Source organism: Pteropus vampyrus, unplaced genomic scaffold, assembly GCF_000151845.1.
Source record: "Pteropus vampyrus isolate Shadow unplaced genomic scaffold, Pvam_2.0 Scaffold62, whole genome shotgun sequence".
Lineage (NCBI taxonomy): Eukaryota > Metazoa > Chordata > Mammalia > Chiroptera > Pteropodidae > Pteropus > Pteropus vampyrus.
In genome coordinates, this window is record NW_011888843.1 from 5,566,645 (window position 1) to 5,584,574 (window position 17,930).

The 17,930-nt window shown below is 33.5% G+C and overlaps 1 protein-coding gene across 5 annotated transcripts in view; it reads right to left on the reverse strand.

Annotated features, from left to right (window-relative positions):
• The window catches only part of WDR7 (WD repeat domain 7), a 293,007-nt gene that overhangs the window by 223,451 nt on the left and 51,626 nt on the right, over positions 1-17,930 (reverse strand). For all 5 annotated transcript variants that reach the window (XM_023531156.1, XM_011361110.2, XM_011361108.2 and 2 more), the window contains 2 exons: positions 10,044-10,239; positions 1,299-1,513 (listed from right to left, as the gene is read on the reverse strand). In XM_023531156.1, coding sequence (XP_023386924.1) covers positions 1,299-1,513; positions 10,044-10,239 — 411 coding nt within the window. The remainder of the gene's footprint in view (positions 1-1,298; positions 1,514-10,043; positions 10,240-17,930) is intronic.

The window sequence follows — 17,930 nt, forward strand, 5'->3', positions numbered from 1 at the left end:
CTTGAACATATGGTTTTATAGATCTGCTCAAAATTAAAATTACATAAAAAGTCAGATAACGTGTGCTATGAACACTGAATTCCTAAGGACGTATACGTGATCTCGAAACTGCACAGTTATGGCAAATGCATTTAGGCTGTGATTTCTATTCAAACTTTACAGCATGGGACTGAAAGCATGAAAAAAGCACAGAAGGATTTCACAATTCTAATCTATGAAACGTACAGTATAACAAAGCCAATAAAACATTTATATCTTCGGAAAAAAACAGAATGCTCAAATATTACTGCCAATTACTGCAGGGCATGGGTCATTGGAGCTGCTTATAGTATTTCTTATGTCATCAGCACTCGCTAATTCATGGGCAGGTTTTCATGTTTGTAGATGAGCATTTCAATCTCTTCACTATTTATTCATATGTTAAACCATTTTAAAAATAGGAATCAGAGATAAGAGAGAAGAAAAATAAAAGTATTTATGTTAGCTATTAACAATTTTAATGAATACTTAGATGGAACTAGAAATTTTAAGTAGTGACTCTGATGAACCATTGGGATTGTCTCTCTGTTTCATTTATCCATTGCCGGAGACAAACTAATTCTAATAATACCATGAACACAAATACCACAAACCAAATAGTGGCTAGAACCTACAAAACTAAAGACAAGTAAGCAATTAATGAATTAAAATTATTTGTTCTTCTTTTAGTAGGATACTCTTCTGTTAACTGAAGAATTAACTCCTGTCTTCATTTTAAGTGCCAGTAAGGAATGTGTGACTGAACTTGGGTCTCAAAGAAAAATGCCAGCACTTATGCAACTCCAGGATACAGTCTCAAATATCTTCTTCGATCCTTATAAAGGCCTTACTTTACTAAAATCAGAACCTGCTTTTAAAACAACTGATAAGCCACAATTACAAACATCTTAATTGTATACCTAAATTATTATATTTTCTCCTGGAGATATTAGCTAATGCTCAATTTTTCAATAGGAGACTGTCAGAAAGTCAGAAAGACAGACTACATAAAAAACATTTCCTCTAATTTCAAAAACTGAAGTCACTTATTCAGTAGGAATCATTTCCAAATATTTTTAATGCTAATAAGAATTTACTTTTTCGAAATGCCAAATACTTGAAATTGCTCTAAAACTATGTTGGCTAAACCTAAATAAAAATCAGAAGCTTATTTTACACCAGTGTCTTCTCCCAAAAATATTCCCTAAGACATGCCAAAGCTATATTATCAAATAAAGTAAAATGAAGACAACACACATGAGATTATATACACAACTTACTTTGTCAGATGCCTCAGAAGCCAAGAGGTTAGTTGCAAGGGTCTGTAGCTTATGATGGGCCATATTTTTAAGAGCAGCAAGACTACGTCTTGTCATAGCTTGTTTTAGATTGACTGCTGGATGACTAAGTGAATCCACTGCGGCAGGAACTGCTTCATCACAAGCATTTAGTATCTCTACTGCTGTTATTCCCATCACACAACGATCCAATGCACCTGGAAGACATATATTCACAAATATCACATGCACTATAAAATTTCAAATCGTTTTTTAAAAAAAGAAAATACAGGGACATTTTTTTAATGTAGAAATGTTTTAACACAGTTTCTCGTACTTCCTCTAATAATCTTCCATGTACTATTACTTTAATCATTTCCTCTCTCATAAGGCTCCTACCACAACTTCCAACAAAGAGCCAAGATTTTAACGACTTACCCTTGAGGCTTTTCCACTTTCTCTCTACTTCCAAGATTGTCTCCTTGATCACTCCACACCACTACTCAATTACGAATATCAATTTCTAGTCTTTTAAGTCCTCTAAATCGTGTATCAATCTTAAGCAAAAAAAAAAAAACAACTAATTTTTGCTATTTTTCCAGTTCTTTCTATCTAATTTCTGAAGCCTTTCTTTCTCTAGGAAATGTCCACAAAACAGAAAAAAGAAGTAATTTCTCATTCTATCTCCAAATTTATTGACTCTTATTCTTAACACCAAATCAAATGTTTTCCCGTGTGTTTGTGAAAATAACTACTACTTCAACTTGGAGCTACTTCGAAGCTTCTTCATTTGGCCATCTATGCATTTCTTGTCTCAGGGTGCAAACTGCTTCCTATAGAACAAAAGCCTTTCTGTACGCTTTGATTTGTACAGTACCTATGACGACATCAGGCAGAGAAGGGTCTCATTGTGAAGATCTGTATATAACTTTTTGAAGATTGGAATAATGACAATAAAATGATAAAGGAGTTTATTTTGATTCACCAGGAATTCTTCCAGAGTCGTTCAAAAAGAGGACAAGTCAATTTTGAAAAATAACCATAGAGAACATCAGAAACTTAAATGGCAACAAAGGTTGTGCCCAAACATCCAAACACATATTTTCTTCCCGATGATTATATGCATTGCCTCCTTAGAGACTTTAACTTCTGACTCACTGTCCTCTTTCCAACAGTACTCCTGGAAAAATTCTTGGCAATTTCAGTATTAACATAAATCAGTGTTTCACTAATCAATTCATTGAGTGTTGACCAACATATTTTAGAAAGCAAAGAAAAAGAAAAAATTATTACCTGAAACTTCTTGTGTATGTGTGAAAAGAAGATTGTACATACTCTAATGGGATTTAAAAGTTCGAAAGGTTTGAAAATCATTGGCACATATGATTCTCCATGTATTTTGATCTCTTGATTCTTTGAGCCCCTCTACTCCAATAAGCTAAGTCCTTTGCTTAACTACAGCCAATGGTCACAATCTAATCTTCTCAGTATCGATAACTGAAATCCCAACATGACCCCAATTTCAAATATTCCACTCTCTGACATCAACTCTCATTCTTCATTTCTCTTGTTCCTACTCTAATAATTCATTTTTTCACCACTGACTTCAACAATTCATTAATCTGTCACCCTTACACTATCCCTCACTTAGCCCTTATCCTCATGTCCCTACCTACTAAATTAAAATTCCATTGTCCATCCTCGTAATCACAGCTTTGTCTTCACTTCACTTCTGTATACTAGCCAAGCAAACTCCAATCCTGGTTGAATCCAACTTTCCACCTACTCTGAACCTGTACAATGAAGACAGACATGAAAGACAAACATGTTGACAGAGCCACTTGAAATTCATGACCATTGATCTCAAGAGGGCCCTTAGTAGTGGCCACATTTCCACAGACCTTTCATATTCCCATTCTCCTAGTTAATTATTCCATATCTTTTCTTTCCACCAATCTCCAATACTCTATTTCCTACCCTTATCTAGGTAAAAATTTTTGTTTCCTATTTCATTTAGAAAGAAGCAATTAGAAAAGAAGTTCCACAAGCTCCCATTACTATATTCCCACTCACATTTCCCTATAATTATGAATAAACTATCCAGGCTCCTAACACACTAGTAGCTTAAATCCCATCCCTCTCTTGTCTACACAAGGGCATCGTTTCAGCAATTCTCCCCTTTCTCTTCATTAATTTTCCCTACCTACTAGATCATTCCCATCAGCATATAAATATGCAATTATTTCACCTGTTAAAAAGACACAACACAGTTGACATAATCTCTGTCTCACTGGTATCTCCTTTTTCATACATATTCCCCAAAGAGTTGTCTATATCTGCTCTCCCATTTTCCTTTGAGTTGTCTATATCTGCTCTCCCATTTTCCTTTGAATCAGATATCATCCCCAAACATGCAGAGAACCTACTGTCTCCATGTTGTTAAATCTAATAGTTCTCTGTCCTCATTTTACTATCATTTACTATCAGCAGCACTTGGATTTCCTCTCTACTCCTTGAAACACTTTTTTCACTTGGCTTCCAGGCAACCACACTCTTCATTTTCTTATTTTCCCTGGCAGTTCCATCTCAGTCTCCTTGGCTTGTTTCTCTACGTCACAGAAATACATCTAAACCCTGGAGTGCCCCAATCATTCATTATCTATCTACGTTCCCTTCGTGACGCATCCAAGTGTCATGGTCTTAAATATCTTCTAAATGCTAAGAATTCCCATATTTACATCACTCACTCTGACACCTCACCTGGAACTCCTGACTTATATATACAATTTACTGATAAACATCTCTACTTGAACGTCTAATATTCAACAATATCAAAAATTAAATTCTTGATTTCCCCCAAACCTACTCTTGCTATCATTTTATCAGTCTCTCAGAATGAATTCTATCCTTTGACTTGTTCATGATTAAAACCTTGGGATTCATCTTTGACCTATCTCATTCTCTTATGCCCCTCATCCAACTATCAGCAAATCCTTTTGGCTCTACCTTCAAAATATACCCAGAATTCAACCACTTCTCACCAGCTCCATTGCAACTACTCTGGTCTAATATCCACTATCTTTTGTTGCCTAGAGGAAATAGCATACAAGCTAATCTCCACCCTTGAACCACCTTCAGGCTATACTCAAACCAGCAGCCAGAGCAACCTTATTAAAACTTAAAGCTCTTCAATGGTTTTCTATATCATTCAGAGTAAAAGCCAAAGGCTTATAAGACCTTCCAAGATCTGGTCCCCAATTATGTTTTTCACTTTATATGCTATCACTCTCCCCTAGATTACTCCACTCCAGCCACACTAACCTTACTGGTGACCACAAACATGAATTGTATACTGCCACCTTTAGTCCTTCACACCTATTGTTCATTCTGCCCAGAAAGTCATCCTCCTGGATAACGTGGGTTTCATCACTTCCTTCAATATCGCCATTCATTCCTTTACCCTAATGTTACCTTCTCTATGAGTTGCTCTCTAGCTATCTTATCAAAGATTTCAACATTTCCGCCCCAAAACCATTCATTATCACCCTTTCTGCTTTATTTTCCCCATAGCACTAATCGCAAATGAATATAATACATATATTTAAAGTTTTTGTTTGCTGTTTTTGACCTGCCATTCCCCACCCAGAATGTAAACTACATAAGAGCTAGAAAATTTTAGGTGTTTCATTCCCTGCTGTATCCCTGGCATTCAATAACTATCTGTGGATTAAAAGGAGACAGAGTTAACAGCGTTAAAATACAAAGTTCTGACAAATGTATAAGGAAAAATAGCCACAGATAATGTTCAAAGGATATGAACAATTAAGAAAAATACAAATGGGTAGTAATCATATGAAAAGACATCAAACTCACTAATAAAGAAATCCAAATTGAAGCAATGATAAAATATCATTTAGGTCTTACCGTGACAGATACTCAGCATTCTTAAGGGTATGAGGAAAATGATAAAATACTTTTGGTATGAGTAAAAATTAGCAGCAATTTTCTTGACAAATTCCATTCAATTTAAAATTCGCATTTTCTTTAACATAGGAATCCTAAGAGCTATATTAAACATGCCATATACAAATATAAATTTATATATATATACTATCAATAACTATATGTATCAGTGAGTATATGCTTCTATGTCTGTGTATGTGTGAAAATATAAATATATGCACATACACATATTTGCTGATTATCTTACCTGTAAATTTTTAAACTTGAAAAAAGTAAATATATATCATTAGTAGACAGGTTCAATAAATTATGATATGTTCTCTAAAAGGAATACTATGAAGTTGTTATAAAAACAACAACAACAAAATGAAGCTTAATTTTATGTGTCAACTTAACTGGGCCACATTGCCTAAATATTTGGTCAAAAATTATTCTGAATGTTTCTGTGAAGGTGTTTTAGATTAGATTGTATTTAAATTGGTGAACTTTGAGTAAAGCAAATTACCCTCCATACTGTGGATGGGCCTCAACCAATCAGCTGAAGGCCTAAAAGACCTCCTCCAAGTAAGACACTGAATAGAAACTACATAAAATAAAACACGAAGAAAAATAATTTTAAAATGAAAAGACAATCCCTGAGCTGTGGGTAATTTCAAGTAGCCTAATGAACATATAAGTGAAGTTTCCAGAGAGAGGAAAGAGGAAGAAAGATTGAAAACATATTTGAATAAATAATGGCCAACAATTTACAAATTTGTTGAAAAGTAGATATACACAGATCCAAGAAGTACAACAAACCCTAAGCACAAGAAACACAAAACTATAATCAAATTGCTCAAAACCAATAATAAAAAGTTTTGAAATAGATAAAAATGGACATAGCACATAGAAAAGACTAAAGATAAGGGTGACAGCAAATTTCTCACTGGAAATAAGGCAAAAAGAAGACCATAGAATATTAAAAAAAAAAAAAAAGTCAACCTAGAATTATATACCCAGAGAAAAAAACTTAAAAATTAAAGTGAAATAGTTTTTCGAACATCTAGAAGCTTAAAGAATTCAGAATTCATCACTCATAGACCTGCACTATAAAAAAAATATTAAATATTCGACAACAGAAAATCATTCCAGATGAAAATCTGGTTCTACACAAAACAATGAAGAGCAACAGAAATGGTAACTACATGGGTAAATATGTAATATTTTGTTTTTATTTTATTCAAATTTCCTTAATAGATAGACTGTTTAAACAAATATGCAAATTAAAAAAAATAATGTTCCAAATGAATAAAAGCCATGAGCAACCATATAGATGATACAAAAGACCAGAAGTGGTAGGAAGTGACCCAATTATTCTTGACTAGAATTAATTACACAAAGGGTTCGTGGTGAAGGTAGTAAACACAGTCATATTTCCACTCTAACAACCTTCAAATTTCCATAGCGAATCATCCGAAGGGTAAAAAACTGATTATCCTTGGTTTTACCAGGATTTTAGAAAAGTACCCTTTTTTTATGTTTTTGGTTATCCATGCTTTACATACATTTTTCAATAGACAAAAATATACATTAATGCATGATTCTCTGCTATATGTTATTAGATAATAAAGTTTAAAAAATGAACAAACACATATTCATGAAGTAAATGCAAAAACAGAAATATTTTCAAAAACCTGGAGGGGCAGAGAATAAATTTTAAAAAGACAGCAGAAAACTGACTAAATAAACTGACAAGACTTCATACACTAATTTTTAATAATCTCTGGCAAGCACTCTTGGTGTCTGCATTTGTACAGATGGGCAGATGAGAATGCTAGTGAGGCTTCATAATGGTTAGCTAAAAAGAACACCTTGCAACATCAGTCAATACTTAAAGCATACTACTGTTTCTCAAATAGACAGGATTTTGACATTGTCAAAGGCCTGTGGGAAAGATAATGCACGCTTACTGGGAACATCAAATGTGAAGAATGAGAGTGCTGATCATGAAGCATATAAACAGCTCCAAGTAGCAGCAGTCACCACTAGGTCAGTGGCCTACCTTCAGCTAAGTTCCTAAGTGAGAGTCAAGAGTTTCACCTAGCCACATCTTGCTGTTAGTTGTTTGACTAATTTTCTAAGTATACAGAAATGTGAAAGAAGAATAATTTCCATGGCTTCTATATCACTATTACTTGCTATTGCATATAATAAAGATGACACAATAAAAGAAAAGATTCTGGACCTCTATCTCACTAATCAAATTTTATATTACAAGCTTCAAACTCATTTCATTAGCAAATATTGAAGATAAAACTATCCATTTGAGAAAAGCGAGTACAGTTCAACAGCAAATAGAATATTATACAATATGCATGAGTAGCTTTAGTGTAATATGGCTTCATTTGTAAAAACGCATTCCCAAAACACTACAGAGGGATAAAGTATCTCCTCAGAGTTTAAATATATTTTATACATCAAACCTTGGCTGAACCTGATTTATTTAGCTTCATTTTTTACTTATTTAATAAATAAATAAATTTAATAAATAAATGACGTCAATACCTTCAGGATGTGCCTTACTGACTCCCCAGTGACCTTTATATCACTAGCTAAGGCCTGAATAGCAAGAAGGAAAAAAGAATGAATAATTGCCATTGTGGCTGAAATCCAAAATAAAGTCTGCTTCTCTATTCTTATTTCAATTTAAGATTGTCATATGGATTGACTATGTACCAGAAATCCTCCTGAAGGTCCAAATTCTAAATTTTCAATATTATATATTGTTTAACCTAAAATGGGCTTAATTATACTGAATTAGTTGTAAGAATAACAGCCTCCAGTATACCTACAGTTAGGGGCTATTTGTCATTTCCTTCCAGAGAAATTACTGAAAAAGTAACTTTTCTTTCAGCAAGGTCTCATTTGTAAAGAATATAAAATTTAAAGTACCTGATATATTCAAGTATCATTATTTAAGTACATATCTAAAAAAATGCAGAAAAATTATACTGTCTTCCTTTACCATACTTATTTCATTTTTAGAAGTCCTAGACAAGTTTATCATACCTTTATATTAAAGACTGACAACTGTTTATTATAGTATTTTAAAATAGTGTTTTATGAATGTTATTATTGCTATAAGAACTTTCTTTAGTACTAATTCCAAAAGAAAATATTTCCAAATATATATAAGGTCATAATCCCAAGTTCAACAAAGTAACAAGTTAAGCAGCTTGTTTCTTTAATAAACACAAAGGCATGTACACACACACAGAAACTTACAGGTACACAAACATACACATATACACACTTACATTATATGCCTACTACACACCAGGTAAACGGTTATCTCATTTTATTCTTCCAGCAACATTATAATATAGGAATTATTACTATCTTCATTTTACAGATAAAATCGAGGGACAAAAGTCCAGTGACTTGCTGTAGATTACAGAGGTCAATCGAAATTCAGACCAAGTGTTTTGACTCCAGAGCACAAGATAAAATAAACTCTGTATAGTTAGTTTGTGAGGTGACCCAAACCAACAAACACAAAATTGTGCTGTGCAGCAGATAGTATATAATAAAAAGGACACAAAGTAAGATCTTTATGTACATAAACATGCATAGGTAGTATGACAGCAATTCTGGTTTTAAAAGTGCACAGAAATAAAAGTAGGTCGAAATATGCCAAAATGTTGACATGTACCACTGAGCAATGCAGTTTGGGGTCATCTTTTCTAATACTTTTGTGCTTTTACAACCTGACAAAAGGTATGAATCTCTTATATAATCAGACAAGAAAAAGAAAAAAAATAAATGTAAAAGCAAAGAAGTCTGATATTCTCCAAGAATGCTTCACCTTGTCAAACAAGACTACCTCTGTACTACCAGTTAAAACAAGGACTCTAAAAGAAAAGATTGCTGAAGAGCATGGCTACTTATTCCATACAAACTTAGAACTCTTACTGCACCACAGTGTAGGCAGAAATATGTAGATAGTCTGATTTCAAAAAGGACTATTTAAAACAAACAGAAAAAATTTTAAAATGAAGAAAGGGAAAAACATTTAGTAGAAATATTATATAGTACAAGCAGGAATGTAAAGAAAGGTTTTAATCATTGGTACATAATTACTTAAGATAGGAAAAGTCGAATAAAATATGTTTTTAAAGGCCTAAATTAATAAAAACATTTAGGTAGGTACATAGTTCCAAGATTTCCCAGGGAAAACTGTTAGATTCTGTGTTTAACATTACAAATCACTGCCTATACTTTAAGCTAAGCATTATTTGTTCTATATTATGTCCTATACATAAAATTTCTGAAACTTGAAATTTTAAGTGTTCTCTCTAAAACTTAAAACTTTCGTTTTAATCACCTCCTACAATTAACAGCCCCATACCACTTTTTTGCTGTTAAAATAAGAGGATTTTATCTTTTCACGCTGTTTCTGAATGAGACAAAAATGTTTTCTTCATCTTGCTTACATTTACCTCATGAATTGTAAAGGAATCACTGATTTTTTGGTCTGTTATCTGTATGTCTGTACTAATATGTATATTTTCTTTAATTACATTCCTTTGAAGATTGGCCAACTACAAGTATTTAGCATAACGTGACAAAGGGACATTTAAGCTTTTCTTTGGTGATAATGAGAACACTTAGAAAAAGCAGTGATCAAAAATAAAAGTAGCAACCTTATTATATCTCGGATTTTTTCCTCAAATAAAAAATTTTTAATTTCTAGGAAATGAAACATACCCATTTGATTTTTTAGTCTATTTCAACACTTGTTCTTACCAGTATCCATTTGCCAGACGTACACAGAGCCATCTGCACAGCCCACTACTAGGTAATCATCAGAAGGCCTCCACTTGATCACTTGAATTGGGAAAAGATGACGAGATGCCAGCATAATGCATTTTTTCTCTCGCAAACTGAGGAGTCCTACTGAGTGGTCACTGGCTACAGAGCAGACGCAGTGCTGTACCCTTGCCTGAAAAGAACAATAAACCTTAATTATATTTAAACTAAAATCAGAATAGAATGGATCCTATTCTCAATAACTTAAACCAAAATTAATTCTATATTCACCACTCCTGAAAACCAACCATAATATTAGGTTGTGTTGAAAAACTTGTTCCTTTATATTGTACATAAAACATCCAGTTCAATCATTAACCGCCCCCTCCCCGACCCGCCACACACACACATACACACACACACACACACACAAAACCCTAAATTAATCCTAGATTAAGGGTGGGGAAGATGCTTTGGAAAATCTGCTGTTCAAATGTAAAGATGACCTTACTAAAATGATCGCTATATATGAGCAGGCAAAGCTGGAAAGAAATTGATCTGTTATTATGTGTTCTCTTTCCACAGTATGAACTTTCCTTTGTTAGCTGCTAGAGCTGCTTTCTGCAGCGCTTCCTTCTGTTTGTGACTCTGTCATTTAGACCTATGCTCTTCCCCACTCTTTTACTCAAAAACAATACCCTCGCAATCCCTCTGCCACAACCGTTTCTGAAGAGCCACGGATATTTTGTTACCTGTAGATGTGCTTCACAGCTTGTCTATAATGTCAGCAGGCACACTACCACAACTAACACACAATAGCCAATTAAACATTCTGCTAGGTATTTTCTGTTCGTCTCTAGTTTTTGCCCTGCAATTCCTTTTTAGAACAAGACAAAATATAAATAATCAAACAAAGATGGTAAAAATTTTCACCGGCAACAGAGAATACAATCCATGATCTAGAATGTTAAAAACTGAAGTCTTTAAATTTTTAAGACAATTTATAAGCAATTTAAAACTGAACTTTTTAGTGACTGGATTATGCTGTCAGTTCATACTAAGGTGAAACCATATGAAAACAGCCATCTGAAATGCATGATTGTATATATTGTGACTATTTATTGAGGATGAGGCCCACTGCACTACATATATACTGTCCCTTCTGAGATCCAAAGGTGAAACCTCTCAGACCTCACCCTGCTGGGCTGCGCTTAAACAAATAGATTGTTCTTAACTAAAGAACAATATCTCACAGATCCACATACATCACAGAATGTGAAATGCTGACAGGTATCAGATGAAAAAGTCTGGGGTGGGTGGCCAAATGTGCTTGGAAAACACAAATTATGGTTGTGGTTTTTACCCAAAGGAACTTCCAAGAATCTTTGACATGATGGTATGAATATAATTCTCTCTCCAAGGTAGGTACAGTATCACTTGTCTGTAAATTCACGTGACCATGGTAAACTTACAAGACCTCGTTTTTTGGGGAACATACTTTGGGGAAAGCTGCTATAACTGGTTCTTTTCATGTTTTGACTACTAAAACACTCAGGACTGAATTTTCTATTTATAACAGTGTGAGATCTTGGACATACTCTCAGTGGTCTCATCTTTCTAGGAATAATGTTTTTTTTAAAAGTTTTTGAACAAAGCAGAGCATTAATAAAACAAAGATAATAAGCTTTAACCATTTACTTTGTTTTTAAATTCACGTGTTTTATTCTTTTATCCCGTTAGCTTTATTTATACTTTTTGTTTTATAAATGATTTAAATACTACAATAAACATAGCAGGTATTAACTCATTTTAAAAATTAAAACTAAGTTCAGAAAGATCATGTTAAAACATCATATGTAAGTTTCTTAAGTAAGCATTTGTTAAACTTAACATGCCCTGATAAGCGTTCAATTGAAACATAAAACATGACTTCTTTCTTTAAAAAGACATTAAGGACTGAGGGGTACTTGGCTTATGGCATACAAAATTAGCTTTATAAATAAGCAATAAATTAAAATAAAGTGGCAAACTAAAAAAAATTTATTTAAATACAGGCATTGTTAGATAAAATAGGGTATAAGTATATACCATAATGCCTTTATTTTCAGTTTTTTCACACTACATAAAATATTTATGAGTTTCACTAGACATACATTGCCAACTGAAGATAATATTTTAATACAATGGATGCTTTGCTTTTCTACAGATTACCATTAGTGCTGACTTTGTATTTATCAAGTATATCCATCATTCAACTTACAAAAAGGGATGGTGTGTTACATTAATGGTTAACTATTCATATTTTGCAACATCAATATGCCAAAAAAGTGGTCATTTTATGTATTTCTCTCATCAGAGAAAATAAATCTAACAGTGGTCTCATTCTCTGTGTACGAGTAACTAAAAAGAATAATCCCTAAACAGCATTACTTTTCATCTAGTCACATTCTTTAATCAAGCACTGATCTGCCACAGCACTCACCAGTCACCACTTTTGATTCTGCTACTCTGAAGCACCAGTTCCCCAAAATGTTTAAAAATGAGCTAATCCTTAAATCACTCCATATACCTAACAAGCCTACTAGTTAGTCCCAAAGTCCACAGTCATTTCATTAATGTTCACATACTTTCTTGTCATTCTTTTTCAAAGAATAGAGAAAATGAGGCATGAGTCAGTGAGGTTTGTTTTTTCTTAAAAAAAAAAAAAAAAAAGTTAATTTTTACCAGTATTCTTTACTCTGTTCGGTGTTGCTCCAATTATGGTTGATTGGTAGATCTCAACATCTGAGTCGACAGAAAACTACTGACAACCACTGAACTACATATTCTCTCTCGCTGCCAAACTACTGTAGTTTACAACCCAGCAGAGAAAGGACTGCAGACATTAAGTGAACAACCAAAAATGGCATCCCCATTCCTGTAAGAAACTTGACCTTCAGCATCAACTCTTCATGCGAAGTTCACTGTCAGAGTTTCACTCTCCCCATTTAGATGCAGGTGGATAATTTCAAAAATTCAAGAAAATACAAACTAGCCTCATAAAAAGATTAAAAGCTCTACATAATGTTATCACTCTTTATTAGTAAAAAATAAAGGACATACAAACCAAATATTAAAATCATAGGATCTGCTTTAAAAAATAGATTATAGGACATAATTTCCTGAAGGGAAAAATGAACTACAATTCCAGAAATTCTAGCTTTTTGTTTCCACATAACATATTCTAACACATACGTTTATAAAAATATGTTTTTAAAAAATAGTTCTGTTCCTCCTTCATATAGTTCAATAAGGAGAAAAATTGGCAAATGACATGCTCCATCCACAAAAAAAGTGTCCAAAATAAAAATGATATAATGTCCCTGTAAATGAAAATAAGCATCTGAAGAGTTAACTCTAGCTTTACTGTTATAAACAACGGTCTGGAAATAGCCAAAATAATCAAGACTGAAAACAAAACAAAATGAAAAAATCAATATTACTAAGCCCAAGAAAGCATAATTATTAGAGGTTCTTAACTCACAAGAAAAGATGGTTCTCTCCTTTTTAAATATGAATTAAAATAGATCAAATTTTTCTTCTTTCAAGAAAATGCTAGTCCAACTCATGTGAAGAAAACTGGCCTACAGTGGAAATGGCCCAATACAGTAAAACCTCATTAATTTTGATTCCGCTAATTAATTCTGAGTTGATGGTTACCTTTGCAGGCTGTGTGAAAACAAATTAACGGTATAAACAAAGCAAATGTCTAGTCTATTTAAATGTAAAAGGAAAAAAGACCATTCTCAAGCACCACTTTGGTATTAATTTTAATTCAAACAATGAACAGAGTAATGATAAATAATTCTCAGCTGTTAAGTGAAAGCACTTAAATGATTTGCTAAAACACAATTAACTTGGTTTCTTTTTATCTGTACTCAAAATTAAAGAAGCATTTCTTAAAGAATATTTTATATCTTCTACCTCTCTTTGATTTAGACCTGGCTTCCCCACAAATGAGTTGAATTAGCACAATTCTTTTATTATTAAATTCCAGAGATCTTGATTATTGAACATCACTTCACCTATAATGATTGAGTCTATAATTTGATTAATTGAATTCTATTTCATGTTCTTTCATTTCAACTGGAAAAGTCACCTAAGCATGACTTAACATCAGGGAATTATAACAAAATAATGTGTAGACATTTAAATTGTATAATTAAAATAATAATACAAAAAAATGTGAACTTCGTATCTTTAAATTATTTGAAAAGCATTTATGCTTCAGACTTTTTTGATCACACATTCATTAAAAAAACTTTGCAATCTATTCCCACTACATATGTATTTATACATTACACATGTACCGATATGCCAGTATATCATGTACATTGTAAAACATGCACAAAAATATATTTTAAAAGGATGACTCAAAGTCTAAATAAACAAATTTAAGATGCGGCTGATGAAAACATATTTAATTTCCATTGGAAATATGTTCCATCATTATTTTCTCTGCCCATTTTGTGATGGGTAGGTTGAAAACTGTACAGTAAAATCTGCAGTTCCCTTAAGCAAACGCATTTTAACTGGAAGCACACCCAGCGAGAGCAATGCGGTCAGTCTCCTCGCGGTGGCAGGCCCACTCTTCCCCAGGTGACATGTGCCCATCTGATATCTGAAAACGAGTGAGACACCAGTGTCCTTCCATCTAGTAAATGTTCGGAATTTCAGTTTCTTAATGTTAAATAAAAAGAAAAAAAAGCTTTAATATTTTATTGCCGTACCCCAATCAAGTGTCTCACATATATTCTCCTTTAGCAACCACTGACATCAACTGACTTAAAGACTACAAATAAATACCACTTAATTTTTTTTTTTTTATAGTTATGGAACAGAACTTGAACAGCAAGGATTAAGCATCCTATCAACTAGGCTAGAACTTCATAAATGAAAGTTTTGCAAATTCATGTTCCAAACACTTATAACTCTGCCCTAGAAGCAATGTCCGCCAATGACATCGAAAGCTAATTAAAAGCAAAGGCTAACAACAGAATATTTAACCAAGGAAAAACTCTATTTTTATTTGATGAAAAAAGTAAAATAACTGAGGCAAGGGCAGGGAGGAAGATACTGGACCGAAACAAGTTTATTCCAAGGCCGATTATTGTTTTTCAAAGAATTATGATTCTAAACCAAAGAAAGACTCATTGAATTTGCCAGTAAATAACCCTCACAGTACATTAGTGCTGAGCAGCAGAATGCCACAAGCTGTCATAGAATCTGACAGAGTCAGAATATACCAGCCAGGTCATCCCGCCTGACCTTACGCATTTTACAAGACTTCATTTTAAACCGTTCCCAGAAACCTCTGATGCAACCTGTTCCTAAGCGTGTGCCGTGAGTTACAGAAATTAGAGACAGCTAGTTTATCTCACCCACTAGCCCTCTGGGAAGACGACTGGCTTTCCAACAATTTCCAGCGTCAATTACATACATATTTTTTCTTGTTTTGCTAACTTGTTTTCTAAACTAAATTTTTTTTTTCTTCATATCATTTCAGGAGCAATCTTTTAGCTGCCAAAAAAGAAAAAAACAACAAACTTCCTCTCTGTCTGAATATTCTTTAAAAATGTGAACGCTAACTACCGTCTCTCCTTTTAAAATATGTCCATCATGAGACAAGCTATAAATGACCAGCTTCTTTCATAAATCAATCCCACTATTCTCTTAATCATTATTTCTTGTACTTCCCAGAACTCTTTCTATAGAACGTAAATGTGCAATTAAGATGCATCATTTATCACTTTTAAATATTCTACCTAAAGGGAAAAAAAAGTTCATTTCCACACTTTCACAAAACTAGATTAAAAAAAAAATTTTTCCAAAGATCCATAGCCCATTCTTCATTTTTAAAAAAAAATAGAGAGCTATTTCTTTAACAGCTAATTTTAGAAAAGAAGACTGTATAGTCCAACAAAAACACTAACCATCTATTTGGATAAAAATGTTCTATATGAAAATTAAGACTTTTAGGGACTAGTTTTAACATCTTCACTTATTCACTATATACAAAAGATAACAATGAAGAAACAGTGAGCTAATTAGAATTTCACCTTTTTTTGACTCTTCCATTATTAATAAAATAGCAACTAAAAAATGAAGAATTTATTGTAAGATTACGAAGATACTACCTATCGGAGAAAAAAGATTTAATAAATGACATTGAGATAATCTGTTAGTTTAGGGACTCAGACAAATCTGCAGATTCTGAAAATGTTCTAAGATTTTAAGAAGTGCAGGTGTTGCCCTTTGCCGCATCTCTGCACACCAAGCAGCTATCTAAAGTTACTGCCCAAACCCACACTCAATGAGCTGCTCACATTCAGGCACTAGTGTCTTCCATGACAAAGGGCCTCACCTATCAGAGTGCCCTGAAATGGGACCCCAGGTGGCTGTTGGTCCTGGCCTTCCACTTCCTGACTCCTCACTTAGAACTTGAATGGCATTGCCCATCCATCTGACCTAGTAACTTTGAACCTGCCTGCTTGGCCTCCAATTATCCCCATCATACCTGCATTCTTACAAGAAATAAACACTGCATTTACATACCTCTCAGGGAAACAAATGGGTTAAAAAATATTGCTCTCATTTTTCTAAATGAAGATACTGAAAGAATCTATGTATCTCTTTCCTAGCAGTAAATTAACAGAACATATATGCTAAAAATATCTTTTTGTTTAAAAAGAATGCTGGCTTGCTTTTGAAGTCTATATCAAAGAATGCACAGTTAGGCAAGAAAGTTGTGCCTAGCCCATAATTTATACCCTAAGAAAAGAAATAAACAGGGTTAAACTCCCCCGTTGATCATCTAGGGTCATGCCACCAAAGATTTTGCAAAGGTAATAGTCATACCTTCTGTACTCTACCTATGATTCCAAAGAAATGGCACGGTGTCAGCCTTTCAAACAGGTGAAAACCCCATTTCTCAAGCAGCGAGTGGGAAGAGAATAATACCTACCCGAGACTACATTTTCTAGAGAATTAGGAAAGAATAAAACCCTTTTATCCAGTTGCTCTTGATATCTTGAAACTGACAGAGAAAGGGGACTCATCCCTAATTTGAAGAGATTCTAAAACCATCTGGCCATAGTTGGGAAGCAGGAAAATGAAAAGTAGTTCCTAATATAGGAACAAAGTATGTCTATAAGAAGGTCATTCTGATGCTGGAAATGAATGAACATATTGCCTAGATTTAGTCTTTTATCATCCAAATGAGGATGTGGGTGACTGAAAGTAAAAATAATAACAATAACTTAATTAGCTCCTATTACAGGCCAGACATTACCCCAAAAGTTTAAACCAACACTTCACAGAAAATGTGGCCAGAGGTCTGCTAAAGTCACCCCAAGATAAAGACACAGATCCAGGTCTGTTTGGCTCCGAAGGCCCAGTTCTCACTGACATGACCAATTAGTGGCTCATTATTTTAGGCTCCACATGCCTTATAGCAGAAAGTTTGCTCCAACACTTTCTGAAAGTTTTCACCAATGTCTAAGAAAAACCACTGATTATGACTCCAAAAGAGAATCATTATACAAATAATTGGCGTTTTTTGGTGGTGTTTTGAGTACACATTCTTCCTTTCTAACTTTGTATCATTCCATTTGCATTCTACTCTACTCTCGTGTCAAATCTTTCTTTGGAAGAATGCCTTGAATATTTTACTTTTGAGTACAGGTTCATTTTATCATCTAAACTTTTTTCTTCCAAACAGTTTTACTAAGTAGGATTAAATAAAGTACCCTAATGGTGTCATATACAGCTAGCTAGCAGCACCTACAAAACCATCATTCTGATCTCTTGGTCATTATTTCCAAAGTAATGTACAAATATGTCAAA